General features: G+C 40.4%; 1 protein-coding gene across 3 annotated transcripts in view; it reads right to left on the reverse strand.

The window, feature by feature from the left end:
- The window catches only part of RNF149 (ring finger protein 149), a 45573-nt gene extending 35354 nt beyond the window's left edge, over positions 1-10219 (reverse strand). For 2 of the 3 annotated variants that reach the window (XM_039840090.1, XM_039840089.1), the window contains exons 1-2: positions 9609-10208; positions 611-861 (exon numbers count right to left, since the gene is read on the reverse strand). In XM_039840090.1, the coding sequence (XP_039696024.1) occupies positions 611-861; positions 9609-10065 (708 nt within the window). In that variant the 5' untranslated portion in view covers positions 10066-10208. Of the gene's footprint in view, positions 1-610; positions 862-9608 lie in introns of all 3 variants that reach the window. The other variant, XM_039840092.1, reaches the window with a different exon arrangement.
- Positions 10220-19381: the final 9162 nt, after the last annotated feature.

Below are 19381 nucleotides of genomic sequence, written 5' to 3' on the forward strand. Positions count from 1 at the left end.
ATGCCCATCTATAAACACCTAAAAGGTAAGAGGTTTCCTAGTCATCAGATAGATAATGACCCCGAAATGACTGATCACAGCCACAAAGCCAGGAAGTGCAACTTTTCAAGAAACAGAGGTGAGTGTGAAATTTAAAAGGCCTGCCTTTGGGAGCCTCTGGCTCCTCACCTGTCCTCCTCTTAGCTATTACTGAGACAGTGTCTGCAGATTAATGACTTTGAAAGTTGCTCCACAAAGGGAGACAAAAAAGGCCCTCCCACTCTGCTCATCGCCTTGGGGCCCTGGGTTCTCTTTATAAACACAGAACCAGGTCCCCTCAACCTCATGCCTGTCATTCCTTTATATCTGGAAAAGGACAAAGAGGGTATCTGCAGGAGCAAAATGTGCAAAAAGTGACCCAGATTTAAAGGTATCTAATTTCTCACAGAACGGAAAATTTAATATATTCTAACTAAGAACTTATTTTCAGAAAGATCATATTGATGCTTAAATATCAATGAGTGAAAATAAAATTAAGAATAGGGTCCCATATAACTTCAAGCAATATATATAGGAAAACTTACAAAATATCTTTTAAAAAGTAAAGTTAAAAAGAGTCATTCATAATTACCTGACTTCCGAACTGTGAGCCAGTATACAGGAAACGCTGTATATAGTAAAATATTAGCCAGGCTAATGAGATAATCATCATGGTGATGAAGGCAATGGCCACAAACACCACAGACTGCCCACTAATGAACTCCTGTACGTGACGGGTGCCAACCTCTATGGTCATCTTGACAGAAATTCCTTTTTGCACCAGATCCAAAATTTCTTTTCCTTTTGGGTAGCTAACCATAATGACCACTATACTTCCTGTTCCTGTAAGAAAGAACAAAGAAATCAATAAAAAGAACATAAAATAAGATAGTTAAGAGAAACATGAGAACACTATGGCTCATCTATGCATATGTCCAAAAACTTAAGTAAAATGGGTAATTTTTAAGGAAAACATTAGTTACCAAAATTGGTCCCAACAAAGAAAACAGACTGATTACATGAGAAGTAGAACAAATCACTAAGGACTACCTCCCCAAAAATAGGAGCCCCCACTCAGTTTCACAGATGAATTTTACCACCAAACCTTTTAAGGACAACACCAATGATATTTAAATAATTCCACAGCAGATTAAAAAAAAAAAAAAGTTTTAAAATAATTTCTAAGATAATAAAACCAAACATGGTGAAGAAAAACAAAAGAACTATACCAACCAATTTCACTTATAAATGTTAATGTAACGTCTAAAGCATGCCCATTACACTCAGGGAGACAATCTGAGGATTTCTATGGTCACTATTATTTCACATTTCTCTGAAGGTATGAGCAGACATAAGACATGCACACACGAAAAACTCCTATCTATGTATAAATAACCACAAAATATTAATAGGATTTTTAAAATCTTAAAAATGCTGCTTCTAAAAAAAAAGGCTGCTTCTGAAATTCATTCACTTAGGGGAAATCAAGAATGACTGGGAAAACTTTTTAAACAGTAAAACCTGGACTAGCCTTTACATTTAAAGTAATTAAAACATGTGAGAGTAACACAAAAATGATAAGAATAATGAGACAGGAAAAGAAGTCTAGAAATTAGACCCAAATACCTAAAAGAATTTAGTAAAAGATAAAAGAGCAATTTCAAGTCAATGGGGTAAAATGGATTATTAAAAAATAGTGTAGGGGCAACTGGGTTATCATCCAAGGGGGTAAAATAAAAAGCTGTATCCCTTCACAACTTATGCCCAAATAAATTCCAACTAAATCAAAGATTTAAATATGTAAGGAAGAGGAAATACAGAAGAGCCAGAGAAACATGGTGGTTTAAAAATAAGTAATATTGAAGAAAAACCGTTCCAAGTACAAAAACCCACCTCAGAATTTCTTTAAAAAAAAAAAAAGAAAGAAAGAAAGAAAGAAAAGAAATTTGACCAACCATATAAAAATGAAAATTTTCTGCATGGTTAAAAGAGCGCAAAAAACAAGGCATCAAGATCATAAAAGCAAATGGCCAATGGAGAAAAATACATGTAACATAACAAAAACACAAAATTAATTTTCTATTTGAAAAGGAGCAGAAAAACAAAGGAAATGAAGTCAGTTTGCAGAAAAGAAAATACAAATGGGTTTTATTTTTTTAAATAGCAGCGTTAGCGAGATACAATTAACACACCATAAACTTCACCCTTTTAAAGACTACAAGTCAGTGGATTTAGTATAGTCACAGAGGTTATGAAATCATCACCACTATCTAATTCCATAACATTTATCGCCCTCACAAGAAATGCTGTACCTATTAGTGGTCACTCTCCAGAAAATGGATTTTAAACATGAAAAGTCAGGGTACAAAAGAAAACATTATACCTATAAGACAGCAAAGGTCAAAGAGTTTGATACACTATACTAGCAGGCAAGAGTGAGCACAAATCTGCACTCCTCCTGCACACTTCCGGGGAGTGAATTACTACCATCTGGTATGGAGGGCAATGGCTATCAAAAAAATTGTAAACACACACATCTCTCTTGACCCAGAGATTCTACATCCAAGAGCTTAATTGCACAGACATACATATATATGTGAGGTATCTATAAAAATATCAATTGCCAATTTTTCTCCTAAGTTTTTGCTATCACAATATACACGTACAAGAGTAAGAATTTTATAAATCACAGCCATGTATACAGACTGAGGCAGCAGCTGTCAATACTGACAGTGCTCGATAGACAGATGAAAAAAAAATTGTGTGGACAAGAGATCTATATAGTCACAACACAGACCACATCTGGAAGGCCACCCCCAGAGGCTGGGGACCCTGACCACTTCTGCTAGAGGAGCTTAAAACCTCATGATAGAACTGTTTTGTCATAGAGAAATTTAACTTGTACAAATCCACTGTGGCCCTCGGCCAGTGGGATTTAATTACTGAAACACCAGAAGGGCAGGCACCCTTCTAACGTGGCTCCTGTCTGGAAGCCAATCCTATGATCTGGGCCTAAAAGTGTCACTTAGCAAGAACTGAAGTTGTCTGAGCTCTCACACTCTCCATGTCATCATAGGGAGATGGGATACAGAGTAAGGCATTTCTTGCCTTCAGAAAATAAACATCAGTAGTTAAGAAAGACAAGTATAGAAACAATTATGATAGTTATGCCACTAATAATTACATGGCACTTCACAAACTGAAAGCCTTTTTTAATAAACCTCCTCTCTATGGAAATTTTCAGCAACATACTAAAGTAGGAAGACCAGTATAATAAACCCCGTGTACTCGCCTCAGTTAAGAACTTTTATACAGAACACAAAACTGTCTATGCCATGCTTACAGCTACATACCATTTCTGGTACTGATATAACGTCTTCTGTGGCATCATGGGAAAAAACAACTTTGAAGCACTTTCACATTTATTATCTCACTTGAAGCGGAAAGAGGCCACATTATCATTTTACCGATGAGGGCTCTCGGAAGTTTTAAGAGCTGTTAGATATCATATACAACCTGTAAAAGCCACTTCTAGAAGACTGAGCACCTGTGATTTCATGGGGGGGACCCTTGAGGCTTCTGAGCGCAGACTGGGTTCAAATGTCACTCTATCACCACTGTCCGAGTCTAGAAAATCTGTCCTCACCACGGTATTTCTTCTGCTATAAAATGGAGATGAGAATTTTTCCATTTTGGACACTCACTTGTTTAATAAGAAAGTGGAGTACAAAGAGCTGCAGAAATGAAGTGATAATTTTGTCTGTGGTGGAGGCAGGGGGCTCTTTCCCTGGGAAGTGCATCTGAGCTACATCTTGGAGGACAGGAAAGTTTACCAAGCAAAGGAAGGGAGGCTTTCTTTAGAGGCTGTGAAACCATTACAAAAACATACACCTGAGATGGTGACTAGTACAGCTTAGTGACTAAAATATACGTAATCTCATTATCCTCAGTAACTCCCACAGAAGCTGGCACATAATGTTTAGTAAATATTTGTTGAATGAATGAATGAATGAATGAATAAGAGGTAGAAGATGAACTGAGAGGTTCCTGAACACCTAAAAATCTCACGTGGGGGAGAGACGGGGCAACTGACAGTGATTACCAATCAGAAGAATATTTTGAACTGAAAACACTTGTCATATCAATCTGAAACTTTTCACCTAGGAAATTAATCTTAGTTTATTGAGTTAAAGAAATCACTTCAAAAAAGTCTTGTGCCTAGGATGAAAGCTAAACTGTTTGCTGTACATACTGTAATTACAGCAGCCAGACTGCTTCTGGGAGCTACTTTAAATTAATAAAACTCAGGATGAAGACTCATGCTATCCTGTGATTTGCTTTTCTGGGACATTTTTGGGATGCACAAGAGACAGGGCAGTTGAGTAAAAAATGCCCAAGCTCAGTGTCACTGCAAGCACAGTCCCAAGGGTGCTGGCCCTGTCAACCCAGAGAGTGTTCCTTAGTAGCACATGATGGTACATCACAGCTTTTTTCCAAACTGACAACTGGATTTCTTCCCAGAAGGCACACACATTCAAAACCCTTGGGAAGGGTGAGAAAAAGCCTTTAGAATTATTTTTCTTGCCTAGGTGTTAACATTGCTATAGTAATCACATTTGACTAAAAAAAAAAAGTCATCTGCACAATACCCCTTCCTCCCCCAAAGAACCTACACTTCCACAGATAGGAGAGCTCCTGGAGGCAGTTTTATTTATGCCTTACACTTAGCTCAAGGTCTCTATACACAGTACATGATAAAAATCTTACCTGTTAAATAATCATACAGAATATAGTATTCTTTAGCAAGCTAAATTTTCCATAAAACTTTTCTATACAAAAAAAAAAAACTGTATTTGTTTCCTTTCAAATTTGTGTTCCTCTTACCACCTTGTCAAAAACAAATACAAAAATATTTTTAAAGATCTTAGTCAATAGCTTCAAAATTCTAGAGGTTGACATTTGAGTCTAGTGTACCATTTCTCCTCCCAAGTAAACTATTTAAAGTAGACTCCAACATTCTCTTGAAGAAGATGAGAATTACTAAAATATTTAAAGTAGTGGATTAGATTTCTGTTCTAGAAAACTAATTCGAGCAGCAAGAAATACATTTTAAAGTTCCAGCAAGAGAATCCATTAACTTTCAGGTTTTCTTTTTTCCAATAATTTAACTTCCATACTCTTTCTACCTTTTTCTCCACAACCTGGAGAATTCCTGGTTAAATCTTTAAGATTCAGCACAAGCTTAACCTAAGGCTTTCTGGCACCAATCACTCTTTTGAGTAGGCAATGAATCGAAGCCTCTTAGATATCTTTTTATACACTTACTATAATTTCTTTATAGGTCTCCCTCACTAGACCAGTACTACCTGTTTTATTAGTTTTCATAGCTCAGCATCACACAGTGATGACCCACAGAAGGATTTCTAAATGAATCTATCTGAAAAATTGGCATATCTTCTAGTATTATAGTTGAAATGATCCAAAATAAGGAGAATATAATGAACTCCTTTGCAGGGGAAATACTACACTAAATATGAATGTGAATGTCTCTGTAACCCGAAGCTACTTTACAGAATACTTTCATGGGTGGCTAGGGTGAGTGAATAGAACCCCAAAATAAATGTAATTCTCTTTTCGCGATTTAAAATTTTTTTTAACACCTACAGCACCTTGTATTCCTAGATGGTCTCCCATCCAAGTAATAAGCAGGCCCGACCGTGCTTAGCTTCTGAGATCAGATGAGATTGGCACATTCAGGGTGGCATGGCTGTAGACTCTTCTTGCAATTTTAAATTATGTTTTGGATAATTTGGCTTGCTCAATAATATTTTGTTTGTTGAATATACTATTCAACAGTCTTACTGAGAACTCTTTGCAGTTTTCCTAAATGCATTACTTTATCTCAGGCCTTCAGCCTTTTGCAGTGCTAATCCCACCACCCAGAATGTCCTATAGCCATCCGCCCCTACCACACATCATCACACATACCCAGAGACAACTTCTCCAACTTGTCCTTCAAAACACAATCTTTCCGTGAACTGTCCCAGTTACTTCCACCTTCTGAGGCTGCCAGGTGCCATTTGTCTTCCTATAGCACCAAAATACATCCTAAATTAAAAACTAAATTTTTAGATCATTTGTGGGAATAAGCATTAAAGATCATCGAGAATTTATTATTCATAAAAGACTATTCTTCGTACTCTGCAAATACAAAATACACATTTTTCTTAAGGTCAGGGACTTCTTACACGTCTTTGCAATCCCCCTCCCACCTGAACTCTGGCCCCTTCCCAAAAGGCTATGCCAAGATTTTAGCTAAAAAATCACTCTATTTATTAATCAAAAGTAACTACACTAAGGCCAATACTCTATCAAAGCTTTCATTTTCATTATTTAACATATATCAACTTTTACTCATCTTGTTCAAACTAACTTCTAGTCATCTTTGCAATCTCCACATTAGATGTCCTTCCTTTACGCTTCCTAAGCAATTGTGCACAGAATTCTGTCAAGGTCCAAACCATACTGTCTGGAAAGTTCTGTTTCTCACTCCCACTAGGCCTCTCAAACTCCTCAAAGGCAGGCACGTGTCCTATGCATTTCTGTCCCTAAGCAGGCACAATACTTGGGTTCATTATCTTTCTGCTAAAGGGTATCAACTCTGGGCATTATTTAGTGTTAACAGTCCTTACAGTTGTTCTGACAGAACATCATTTTAAAGTCGTGATTTATTTCAGAGCCACAATAAAATACTGATATATATCCAAATACTGTATACCAGATTCTAGTAGAATCAAGCAACAGGTTTAAGGAGAAATTCTACCTAAGACCCTCACAATTCAACTTTACAAGCAGCTATCTCTACCTATCTTGTAGAACACCAGTGTTACAGAGGGACATGGAGGAGTGCTGAATCTGAGGTTTTTACTGATTCTAGGCATATTCCGGAAAAATACAGGAAACCTAGGTCTGAGGTGCCCTCAAGGTTCTGTATAACATTTCAAATTCATGTATGTCAAAGCTGGTTCCTCTTCTGACATTCACATTCATTCCATTCTTAATTCTATTCCAGTCTCAAAAAGTCATACATTTGTACCCTTGTCCCCAATTGGGCCAAGTTCCATTCTTAATTCTATTCCAGTCTCAAAAAGTCATACATTTGTACCCTTGTCCCCAATTGGGCCAAGTTCTGTGAGAGTCATTCTTTTCTATCTCTACAGTCACCACTATGGAACTGGCCCTTATATTTCTACCTGTACTAGCCGAATGTTCTAACTGGATTCTCTGTTTCCAGCTTTTCCTCTGTGTAACCCATTAGTCACAATGCTACCAAATTACCTTTTAAATCAATAGTTCAAAAAGTTAGATGATTTTGTCACCTTCTCTCTCCCTGGACACTGGCAATATCTGGACACATTTTCAGCTGTCACAACTGGGGTGGGGATGTGCCTAAAATCTAGTAGGTTGAAGCCAGGGATGTTGTTAAACATCCTACAATACACAGGACAGCCCCTCCTCCCACAACAAGGAATGAGCTGGCCATACATCACCTTGTTACATGGGCCAGTCATTTAAATTCTTAATGTCAGTTTCCTCATTGGTAAAATGGGGTTAAAATATCAACTTTAAAGGGCTGTCAGGAGGATTAACTGAGCCGCTGTATAGAGAAGACCCAACACAGTGCCTACTACTGAGTACTTACACACATTTTTTAAAAATTGCTGTTACTTTTGTCTTTTTTCCTCAAAAAGAATTATTCTCACAGTCAAAAGGCCAGAATGGACACTGATAATGGGAACAGAAGCTCACGAGAAGAGGATTTAAAATAAACACCTATGAGGTGTTTTTCTGGGCCTGGATGAACTATGTTAATAACACAAGCAAGCAAGGTCAATGAACCACAGTTATATCAAGTGCTCTTGAGCCTGGAAAAGATGTCAGCGTCATTATCAAAAAATGCAGTGAACAGATTTAGAAAATTTTAGGTTGATGAGTCTGCCATTGGAAAGAAAAAAAATCTACATTAAGATGTTGTAGACTGAGAAGTTATTGCAAGGAGCCAGAATCAGAGAATCCTGACACACTAACCTCTTTTCTTCAACAGAACTATCAAACTTGGGAAACAGTAGCAAAAGGCTGTATCTGGAGTGGTAGGTGAAATCTGACAGGATTTTTCATGACAGTCCTGTGGAAACATGGTGTGGGTACCATAACAATTAGGTAGATTTGTAATCATAGGAATAACTGCACCAATGTTATCACATGGACATCTGTTCCCTTTCCACTCCAAACCCACTTCCTTTCTGTTGCAACTGAAGAATTTTCCCTTTGCTATCTGATGCCAGCCCCTCCACAAGTATTCTGGACACAGCCTCCTGCCTTCCCAAAGGCCTGACTCAGTTTCCTCTTCTCTATGCTGACTTCCACCAGATCATTTCCATCCATTTCAAATATGGCTTACCATCATCCATCCATCTTTCCCCCTCCCGGGCCCCTACAGTTTCTGCCCAATTCTCAGCACCTCCCCAACCCTCACCTCTCAAATCACTTCCGTTCCTATCACTGCTAAAACGGGCCAAATTCAGTCACTTTTCTGTCCTCATTTTACTATTAGGTTCCAAACTTGCCTTCAGGAAACCAGAACAGAACAAAAGACAAAAGTATGGGAAAAAAAGACATCCGACTTGCAGCAAAAGAAACTTTAAAAAGATTTTATTAACATTAAGTTTAGAGCTACAAACTTAGAAGGCAGAACAGAACACATTCTCTCCTGTTGTACTGATGGTACCGCACTCGAGTTCAGCTCTGAGGATGAAATCCCACAAAACAGGACTTTTAAACTATCATTACTGCTGGTTCCTCTGGAATACATGACTGTATGAAGGCTCACCTGGCAAAGAGCCAGGTCATTTCTTGAATGAACACAGCTTTAAAAATTTCATCTAAACTCAAGACTAAACAAACATGATTGGCAGTCGAACCACAATTATAACCTGATAGCTAGTGAGCTAGACAACATGCCCGAATTTAAATCCAAGCTTTCTGACTCGAGTTAAATCCAGATTTTCTGACTCACAGTTTAGAGTATTCAAATACGTTTGTGAAAGTCCAAAAACCATAGTGTCACCAAGCCTGGTGAAGGGCTGCCAGACTCTGGAGTGCGCTGGAAAAGAGCTTCAGTTCCTACCCTACCAGACTCTGAAAGATACTAAGTGGAAAGGGACTCATGCTAAGCTATCATGAGACTCCGGGCTAGAACCACACTCCTGCTTCTGCGGGTTTTAATTTCCTCCGTTTGCACATTGCCCTCCTCTGGAGGGCATCTCCCTTCACCTGAAGGGCCCAAGGCCAAGTTCTAATCTGGTCGAGAGGCTGGCGTCCTTCCTAACAGCAGCCCAGGGGACACACCGAGCCAAATCCAGTGCTTACCTAATAGTTCCTGCCCGCCAGGGGCTATCAAAGTCGCGCCACCCCCCCGCTTCCGGAACATACCCCCCACCCCGCGGAGACCCAGTGGAGGTCGAGAAGGCCGTCGGCCATGAACGCAAGGCAAAAAACACTCCCGTCCGCCGCCCCAGGCCCCGGCTTACCCGCGTGTGACATAGAAGCGGTGAGGTTCCCGTGGCGCTCCTCGTTGTAAACCACCACGGCCGAGGCGTTCTGCCGCGCCGCCACCAACACCTTGTCCTTGAAGTTGCAGCCCCCGCGCGCCACCAGGGCGACCCAGGGCGCGGTCCCTCCGCCGCCGGGCGGGGGCACGAAGAAGCGCGTGTCAGGCGAGCAGCCCTCGGGGTCGTGGTCCGCCGCGCGCGGGACGCCCACTAGGCCCTGCGCGCCCTCCTTGGGAGAGCTGTCGCCGAAGCGGCCGCTCTCTGCGACGCTCCACACAGTCTGGTTCGTGCGCGGGTCCCTGTACTCCGTGCTCACCACGGCCGAGTACCACTCGAGCGCCCGGCCCCGGGCCCCGGGTGCGCACAGGGCCAACGCCAGCAACACCAGCGCGCCGCGCGGCCCGCAGCCGGCCTCGGGCCGCCACCGCCGCGCCATGGCCCCGCCGCCGGGCTCACGAGGAGGTGGGCGGGACAGGGGCTGGGCGATTCCCAGGTGCCAGAGGACACGCGCGTTGTGAGGACGCCGAGGAGCGCGCAGAAGCGAGCCCGGCCACCGAGCCCGGGAAAAGCAAGACGGGCGGTGGGCGGGGCCACGGCGCACGCGCACCTGGCGGAGCGGAGGGGCGGGATGACTGGAGGGACTGGGCTCCGGGCCCCTCCCCTCCCAGCTCCGGCGAGGTGCCCGCGGACCGGAACGAGCCGGCGGAGGAGAGAGTGCGGGCAACCGGTGCGGTGCTTTCGCTCGCCAGGCCCTATGGCCTGGGGCCGAGTTTGTGCAAGAGGACTTCTGCCGTTCCGGAACCCAAGGAGGTGGCCTCCCGAAAAACGGGAAGCTTCTCCGCTAGGCGCGGGGGCGCGATTATGTAAAATTACTTAGCGGATGTCTATGAAGAATTTACTGTGCAAGGCACACGGAGAAGGCCTTGCTCATCTAACACAGTTAAAAATCCAATTTAAAAAACAATCCAAAGCTACACCCATGTTTTCCAGATATCCGTTGTTACTACTTTTGTAATGCTAATTGATTCCTTAACCTTAGGGCTTTTCTCAAGTGCTGTAGTTTTTAAAAATAAGTGTATCAAACATGAATTGTACAATAATTAAGTAAATAAAAAGAAAAGGATTTGTTGTTTGGATGATGTAAATACTGGGTGATAGTCAATATATTCCTGCTGTGGATACAAAGCCTTACTGCTGCAGGAAATCACTGACTCATCTTTGTACAAGAATCTGTAATGGTAGGAAGTAGGTGTTGCCACTCACATCAGCTGTTTTTGTTGGGCCTTAAAACCTCTCACCGTTCCTCTTTGTTACCAGTCTTGTTCGGACTGCATTTTTAAAATTGTGCTCCAAAATGCGGTCTGGCCCACAGTCTGTAAGTTTTTCTTGAAGTTGGAGTCTCTTCTCCCTTTCCTATCAGGAAACTAGTTTTAAAAGCCTGAAAGGAACCCAGGCTTAAAGCTTCCTCTGTCCCAGGCCTAGAATAAGGGATATAAAGTATGGTGGTCATGGCAGGATAGGGGACAGGTCCTAGGATCCCCATAGTGGGCTCCAGCGAAACAAATACTTTCAGTCCCCACAACAAGCCTTTGCGGTTTCAGGCTGTGTTTTGCAAATTCATTTCCTTCTTTCTGAAATCCTTCTGCTCCTGGCTCTTGTCCTGCAAACACCAACTTAGTCTTCACTTTTCAACTCAAAAGCTGTATCTTCTGTGAAAGCTTCACTGATTCCTAAAAGCAAACAGGCGGTCCTCCTAGTTCCCATGTTGCTCATGAGCAGATTGTGCTTACTTACTCGTTAGTCTTGGACTGGCAGTACTGTCTTCCAAATGCAGTTTTTAGCCTTCTTGTAATACTATAAGTTTCCTGAGGGCCAGGATTGTGTCTTTGCCATTTCCATGAGCCTACCTCAGCTAGTAGTGTCAATGTTTGTTAAATAAACAAAATACTCTTTTTATTGAGGCTTGTTCAGAGAAGTCCAACAGGCTAATAGGAACAGGTCTTAGAGCTGTTGAGCCCTTAGGCCCACCCTAGCTTCTCTGTTTTTGTTTTTCATTACCAGTTCCAGGCCTCAGCTGGTTACCTCACAATCCAAAGCCGTCACCTCCCACTCAGACCCCGAAGGCCTTCATCTCCTGTACCAGCTACCATGTGCCACTTGGTCTCTTCAATTCCCCTTACCTACTGTCCTAGAAGAAAAGCTGATAGGCCTCACCCCATCATACTCTTTATGCTGGGGGGTGGGGGTGAGGCAGGTGTCATTATCTTTTCTTTTAATTGTTTTGTTATGGAAAATTTCAAATGTTTCCAAAAGAGAGACTAGTATAATGAAGTTTTATGCACTTATAACTTAGATTCAACAATGATCAATGGGTGGTTTCATTTTAAGTATATCCCAGCCACTTCCACTTGCCTCTATTAGGTTATTTTGAAGGATATCCCAGACATTGAGAGGGAGCAGAGTTTACAACCCCCAAGTATGCCTTTTGAGGATATTGATTATTTTAGGCTGGTTATTTTTAAGAAATAAAAAACTCAGAAAAAAACTTTGACACCCTTTCCCCCTTTACCCGCCTAAAGGAATTCAAATAGAAAAACCTGCTTCAGAAAAGGAACTCTAGCAGATTTACCTTAGCATGTAAGAATTAAGTGCAGCAGACAGGGAGGATCCAAGCAAATCCCTTTGTTGGACTCCTGTCCTACCGTTTCTGGGTGGCCTGGCAAGAATTTGTTTACCACATATTTGCCCTTTCTCATCTACCTGTGAATTGCCTGCTTTCCCTTTGAAATCTCAGACCCCTGGCTCCAGCTCTTTTGAGTTGAGGCACATAAACCTCAACTGCCCAGTGTTCCTGGGTCCCACATTCTTTGGCAGCCCTCATAGGTACATATGTAATATATTTGTTAATTTTTTCCTGTCAATCTGTCTCATGTTAATTTGATTATTAGTCCAGTCATAAAAATTTAGAAGGGTGGAAAGAAAACTACAAATTTCCCAATTATCTCCTAAATATTATTTTACATTTAGTTAATTTGGATCAGAGTTCAAATAATCACACGTTGCAGTTGGTCGAAGTGTCTCTCAAGTTTCTTTTATTCATTGTTTTTTTCTTTTCTATTTTTTTTTTTTTGAAGAAATTGAATGATTTGTTCTATATAATTTCCCACATTCTGTATTTGGCTGATTACATCGGCTGATGATAATTTAGCATATTTCTCTATCCTGTATATTTCTGTAAACTGGTGGTCAAGTGATCTGATCTGATTCAGCTTGGATTTGGGGGCAAGAATACTTCATAGGTGGTGCTGGATACTTCCATCTGGAAACACATCATGTTGGGGTGGCTTTCTTTTCTGTAATGTTAGTGGCCGTTAATGATCATAACCTAAATCTATTATTTCACTAAGGGTTTAGAAAATAGCAATATTCTATTCCTATCATTCCTTCTTTATTTGCTGGAATACTTAATTAAAGAGAAACTACCTGTCACCAAAAATGGGTTACCTTGAGGTCCAATTTGTATAGTAGAGCCAAATTAAATGTTTCTTTTTTTATCAATTTTCAAAATAATGAATCCTTAACTCCCTACAAAGATTCAATCCTTCGCTGTTATTCTTTTTGAAGCCCAAATTCTCCCATCGATGGACTTTTAAGATACCTTCTTTGCATTCTGAAGTCAGCCATTTCTCTAGGGAACTTTTTTGGGGGTAGTGTGCTGGCTGGAAAATTACTGCTTGGCTATCGCCCATGGGAACATAACATTCTAACAATAAGTTTTCTGCTTCTGTACCCCCGCTTGCACAACCGACCTGTGGGTTGACAGGTAGTGAATAGGAGAAAAATAGACCTTTGTGTTTAAGACAGAATGAGTAATGGGATTTAGGGCTTAAAAACCCTGTACCTCTACATTTCGGGGCTGCTTAATTTGGGGTCTGCGTACCCCTGGCAGACCCAGCTAGCTGAATAAAGAGTGTGTTTCCTATAACTCACTGATTTCTGGTGGTCCGTGTGTCTTTTGGGGGCTGGCGGCTACAACAGTAGGAAATGTTTTTTTTAGAGACTATAATCCATTCCCTGGCTTTAAAAAAATAATTATATAAATAATACATGTTTGTTGTAAAAGAAAGAAAGATCATAATTATAATTATATCATATTTATACCAGAGAAATAATGTCAAATTTTGGTACAGCACATTCCAGTCTTTTTTCTACATCCTTATAAATATTTTTTTAATGACAAAATACAAGGCATATTGTTTATTTGCCTTTTAAAAACTCAGCAAAGTCTCATGAACTTTTTTCTATCCCATGAATGCACTTCTCCGTGATCATTTAAATGAGTACATGGTATTTCATCATTTGAAAGCAGCAGTTTTTATAATCAGTTCCTGTTTTTGGACATACGAGTTGTTTTTTATTTTTTCATATTATAAATAAAAACTTATGATATGGAAATTTTTACAAAATTTTTCATATTTATACTACCATATTATAATATTTAAAATTGATCAATATTTATCAATGAAAATTTGCATTTATTTAATTCTTACCCCAAAGGATCACTTCCTAATAGTGAAATTGCTAGACCTAAGGATAAGCACAATAAAAAAATTCTTTTTAATGTAATAGTCTCATGATTCAAAATTCAGAGGTTACAAATACAGTATAGTCTTTGCAATCCTTGTCCCAGCTACCCCACACCGAGAAACCAGTGTTACTAGTTTCTTGCTGATCGTTTCAATATGACCAATTTTATAATTATACAAATTAATTTATATGTTTACTTTTCATTCCTTTTTTCCACAAGTGGTCAAATATTGTAACCTACTTTACACCTTGCATTTTTCACCTATTTATTTGTTGAAGATCTTTGCATAATGATTCATAAAGAGCGAACTTCCTTAGGCTATATAGTGTCTCTTATGAATGTTCCATCTATTTAACCAGTCTCCAACTCATGGATATTTAGGTTATCAACCTTTTGCCATTACAGACAATTTTTCAATAAATAACCTTACACATATGCTCATTTACACATTTGTCTAAAGGATAGTTTTCTAGAAGTGGAATTGGTGGGTGCAGAGGTTAGTGCATTTGTAATTTGGGTAGATACTGCCAAAAGGCTCTCCCACAGAGGTTTTACCAAATTCCGTTCCATCAGTAACATCAGAGAGTACTTTCCAATGTAGTGTGTTAGCAAAATTTTCAACCTTTGCCAATCTGACTGGCAAATAATATAATGGTTTTATTTGGGTATGCATCATTTTATTGGTTTTTATTCAAATTGACTCCCTGTTCCCTTTTTATTTTGCTGTTGATCATTACTGAGAAAGAGATGAGGAACTTTTAAAAATAGCAAATATGGGAAAGTTCTCAGTTATTTTGTTCCCGCTCCTTGATAATTGTTAAGTCAGTGGTTCTTACCTTGGTTGTACCTACAAATCTCCTGGGCTGCTTTTTAAAAATAGCAAGGCCGAAACCATTGTACATTTACAATGGTGAATACGTGACATTATGCATTTGGCAAAACCACAGAACTGTGTAATTCAAAGGGTGAACCCTAATGTAAACTCTGGACTTTAGTTAGTAATATTGTACCAATATTCATCAATTCATCAGTGTTCAGCAGTTGTAATAAATATACCATACCAATGCAAGATATTAATAGCAGGGGAGCCTGTGAGGGGGTGGAGGGTGGGGGTAGGGGGACATATGGGAACTCTTTGTATTTCCTGTTCAATTTTTCTGTAAACATAAAACTGCTCTAAGAAATAGTCTATTAAAAACAAAAGACAAACACACACACACATACACCCCAAGGCCCACTTCCCTTAGAGATTCTGATAAGTGGACTGGAGTGGAGCCAGGCCTAGATGTTATTTAAAAGGATCTTAGGTGTTGCTGTGATCATGGAAGACCTAACAGCCTTTCACCCAGGTCCCACCCCAGACAGGTTAAATCAGACTCTCTGCAGATGCAACCCAGGCATCTCGAGGTCACAAAAAGTTCCCCAGATCATTGTGATGTGCAGTCAGTCCTAGTGTGAAGCAATTAGGTAGTGTTTCAATCCTGGTCTGAGCCTAGAAGATCTTTGATGGGGCATCTGGGGATCTTCCTTTTCGCAAGCACATCTGGTCAAGGAGGATAGCTCCAGTTGGCTGTAAGTGTCCCCCAAAGGGTGGTCCTCCAACTAGCAGTATTGGCATCACCTGGAAATCTGTTAGAAATGCAAATTCTTGGGTCCCACCCCAGACGTACTGAATCCTAAACTGGGGAGGGTGACCAGGGAGGAGGGTTCAACAGTGGATTTTAACAAGCTCCCAGGGGATTCTGATGCACACCCCTATTTGAGAACCACTGATCTAATCACCTGAAAACAATTCCTCTTGGTGCCTGGATTTTGATCTTGCCCCTTGAGACATGATAAACTAGCATTATACTTATAGATGGCTTACTTTGTCACGCCCTCACATTAGCTGTAATAGATCCTTAAGGGACTTGCAACTTTCAAAGTTGTCATTAAGAACACACTTAAATATGTAATATACCAAAGTTTACTTTATTCGAACCAGAAACTTTATAATTGTACTAGCCTTTTCTTTCCTGTTTTCCTCTTTTTACCCAGGCCCCACCCCAGATTAGTTAAATCAGACTCTCTGGAGGTTCTAGAGATAGATATTTTATCTCTACAGATACTTTAACTTTTTCAAAATGGTATTAATTGGGAAAGTTGTAATTCTGTGTTGGGCTTACTCAAATAATACTGTACAAACGAAGCCAGTGCCACCCATCAGTGTGACTGAGGATTTCCTTCTTAGGGTGCATAAATTCTCTAATAAAGAAATACCTTAGTGGGTAAGGCTGATACAGGACAGGACAAATTTCTCCGATTTGGTAGGAGGAGACCAAGCCTGCACTGAGAGAAGAAGAGGGTCCTTTGGCAGAGAGTGTAGAAAGAATTCAACACATACTCCAAAGTTAGAATCAAAAGGAAAGTTTAGTAGAAAAGAGGTAACACTCCACTGACAGAACGTGGTCTCCTCTCAGAGGCAGAGAGTAGGACACTGAGAGGGACAGTGACAGTAGAGAGAGACAAGGGCAATGAGAGAGAGTAAAGGCCTGAGAGGGACCCTGGGTGTTCAGGGAATTCAGTTCCTATGTCATTCTTTAGTTCCCATTTCCTTTGATATGGACATATAGTGAGGAAGGGGAAGGTATGTAGTGTGAAAAGGTAAGAACTTGTAGAGTGAAAGGCTTGCTGGCAGTTCCCAGCCTTTAATCCATAGGTTCCCCACGGTTTTGGCCATGGGGAATGACTCTTGGTTCCTGTTTCCCCTTCACAGGTGTGGGGAATGAGTCATTAGCAGTCCCAGCAGAAATCTTCCTTTGTTCTGCAGGTGTCCTCCTGGCCTGGCTGCAGGGCTGATCAGCATATTGTAGTCTCTGATTGTGGCTTGATTAACATTTTAATTCTCTTGTCTTCTCCTTACATTAATAAGACTGAAAGCATTTTATATCATAATCCCCAATTAAAGAATTTTGTTTTCATCGAAATGGCTCTTGGTCTCATTTATTGACTTTAAGGTACATGTAGTGGGGGAGAATCTCAGTTTCCAATTTTACAGTCTCAGGTATGTAAGAAGTCTCCAGTTCTTTGTTCTTTTAGACTTTTATGTAGTGCTGGGATTTTCTTTCTTTCCTTTTTTTTTTAATACAAATAAATCAGACCGTGGGCTCAGTACTATGATGTGTGTGTCACTCAGCACTGGGTCCCTCAAAATGTGGTAGACTCCAGCAGGGTCAAAAGTCCAGGGCTGGGGCTGGGTGGGTGGGGGGCTCCCACTACGGACACATTGACCTCTCCCTGTCAAGGTCTCTGGTGGTGCTTTAAAGTCCCTTTCCACATTGCTTCCCTATCTGTCATGGGCGGCTGGAGGAGTCTCTGCTGGGCCGGGGAGCCCTAGACCACCTCACCTGAGATCTCAATAGCCTCCCTCCTGTGTGGCCTTGGAACTTTGCCTATCTCCAGGACTGGCTCCCTCTTTTTCTACTTATCCCCACAGGCACACTATTCACCCCTTGGCCTCTGGAATCTTCCCATATACCAGGAGTTCTCACACTTTAATGTGTGTATTCACTGTATGAAGAACTTGTTAAAAGAGTTTCCTGGGCCTTACCTTGAGAGATTCTGAATCAAAGGCTGGATGAATTCACATTTCTAACAGGCCTTCTGATTTCTTTTTCTGTAAGACTGGCTAGGACCCCCTTCAAAGGGTGTCAGAGCTTTAGAACAAAATTTCCAGAGGCAAAGGAACATGAAGTCATGCACCTACTTGAATTGGGGAAGGGTGTAGGATGATGTGAGCAAAGAGAGGTGAACAAACAAATTAGTATTTTGCAATAAATATTATCAATTTGAAATGACAAAATTTGATTCTGCTACTAAAATATCACTTATCTGATTTATATGTGGACTATACGCATATTGGAATTCTGTTGAGATTGAAAAAAAGTTTTTAAAGAAACTTAAACACCTTTTCCTAGATGGCAGGGACAGTGGCTCTCAAATTGCATACCCAGATAAGCAGTGATAAATAAGTGAATGAATTAATTAATGATAACATTAAAACTGAAAAACACATATTCATCTTCACACAACCCAAGTATGTCTAAAAAAGAACTTGAGTGGACATCATGTAATTAATTGTTCATAGAGGAATGGTGGTTGTTCTCAGTGTTGGTACTATCAGTGAATAAGAATTTTCTGAATTTAGTTTTATTTCACTATGAATTTAAAAATCCTTTTTCCTATATTAAACATTTTCTTCGATGTACTTGTATGGTTTTATTGGTAATAAAATAAATATTACAAGATTAAATAAAACCTGGGTTGTTAGGTCTATAAAATCTTTTGAGTTCTGTCTAGGTGTGTAGGTGCATGTAAGGCAGAGGACACCAAGGCACAAAGAAGAGACCTTTGCTAGGCTCCATTGCTCATCTGACCTCCTAGATGGATCACCAGAGTCTCCAGAAGCACCTGCCCCAGGCCGAACGTCTACTGGACTTAATTCAAACCAGAAAATCCAGGGTGACTCCTGAGAAGAAGAAATCTCCTGAGGCTCATTGCAGTCTCAGTGTAGGCCTACAGTGGCTTCAGTGGACCAGGCCCTCTAGGTGCCTAGAGGCCTCTCTTAACTTTTCAATCACTATTTGAAATAAGCATTAATGAAAGAGCCCATCAATATGCCACCTTGGGCAGGGAGTGGTTTGGTAATGTCTATCATTAGGCCATGAACTGGAACACTAGCAAACATCCTCACCAGGGTTGAATCAAGCTGTAATTAAACCCAGGCCTGGGCACCCCTTTACACAGTAGCCTGGCTACTACCTCTTTAGTCTTCTAAACACTGCCAGCATTATAAATGATGAATAAAACTTGACACCCTTCTCTAAAAATTCCCCATGATGAATTTTTAGGAAGAAAATTTCTGCCAGCATTTCTGGGGTTCCTGCTTGTCTGTGATGCCAACTCTGGCATCCTCCCTTGGGATGTGTCAAATTGTTTGCAATATACTAGATCATCGCTGCCTAGGAGAAATACAATATGCACCACATATATAAATTTAAATTTTTTAGTAGCCACATTAAAAAAGTAAAAAGGAAACAAATGAAAATAATATTAATAATATATTTTACTCAGCCCAATATACTCAAAATGTTTCAACATATAAACAATATAAAAATACTTGAGA

Source organism: Pteropus medius, unplaced genomic scaffold, assembly GCF_902729225.1.
Source record: "Pteropus medius unplaced genomic scaffold, Ma_sr-lr_union100, whole genome shotgun sequence".
NCBI lineage: Eukaryota > Metazoa > Chordata > Mammalia > Chiroptera > Pteropodidae > Pteropus > Pteropus medius.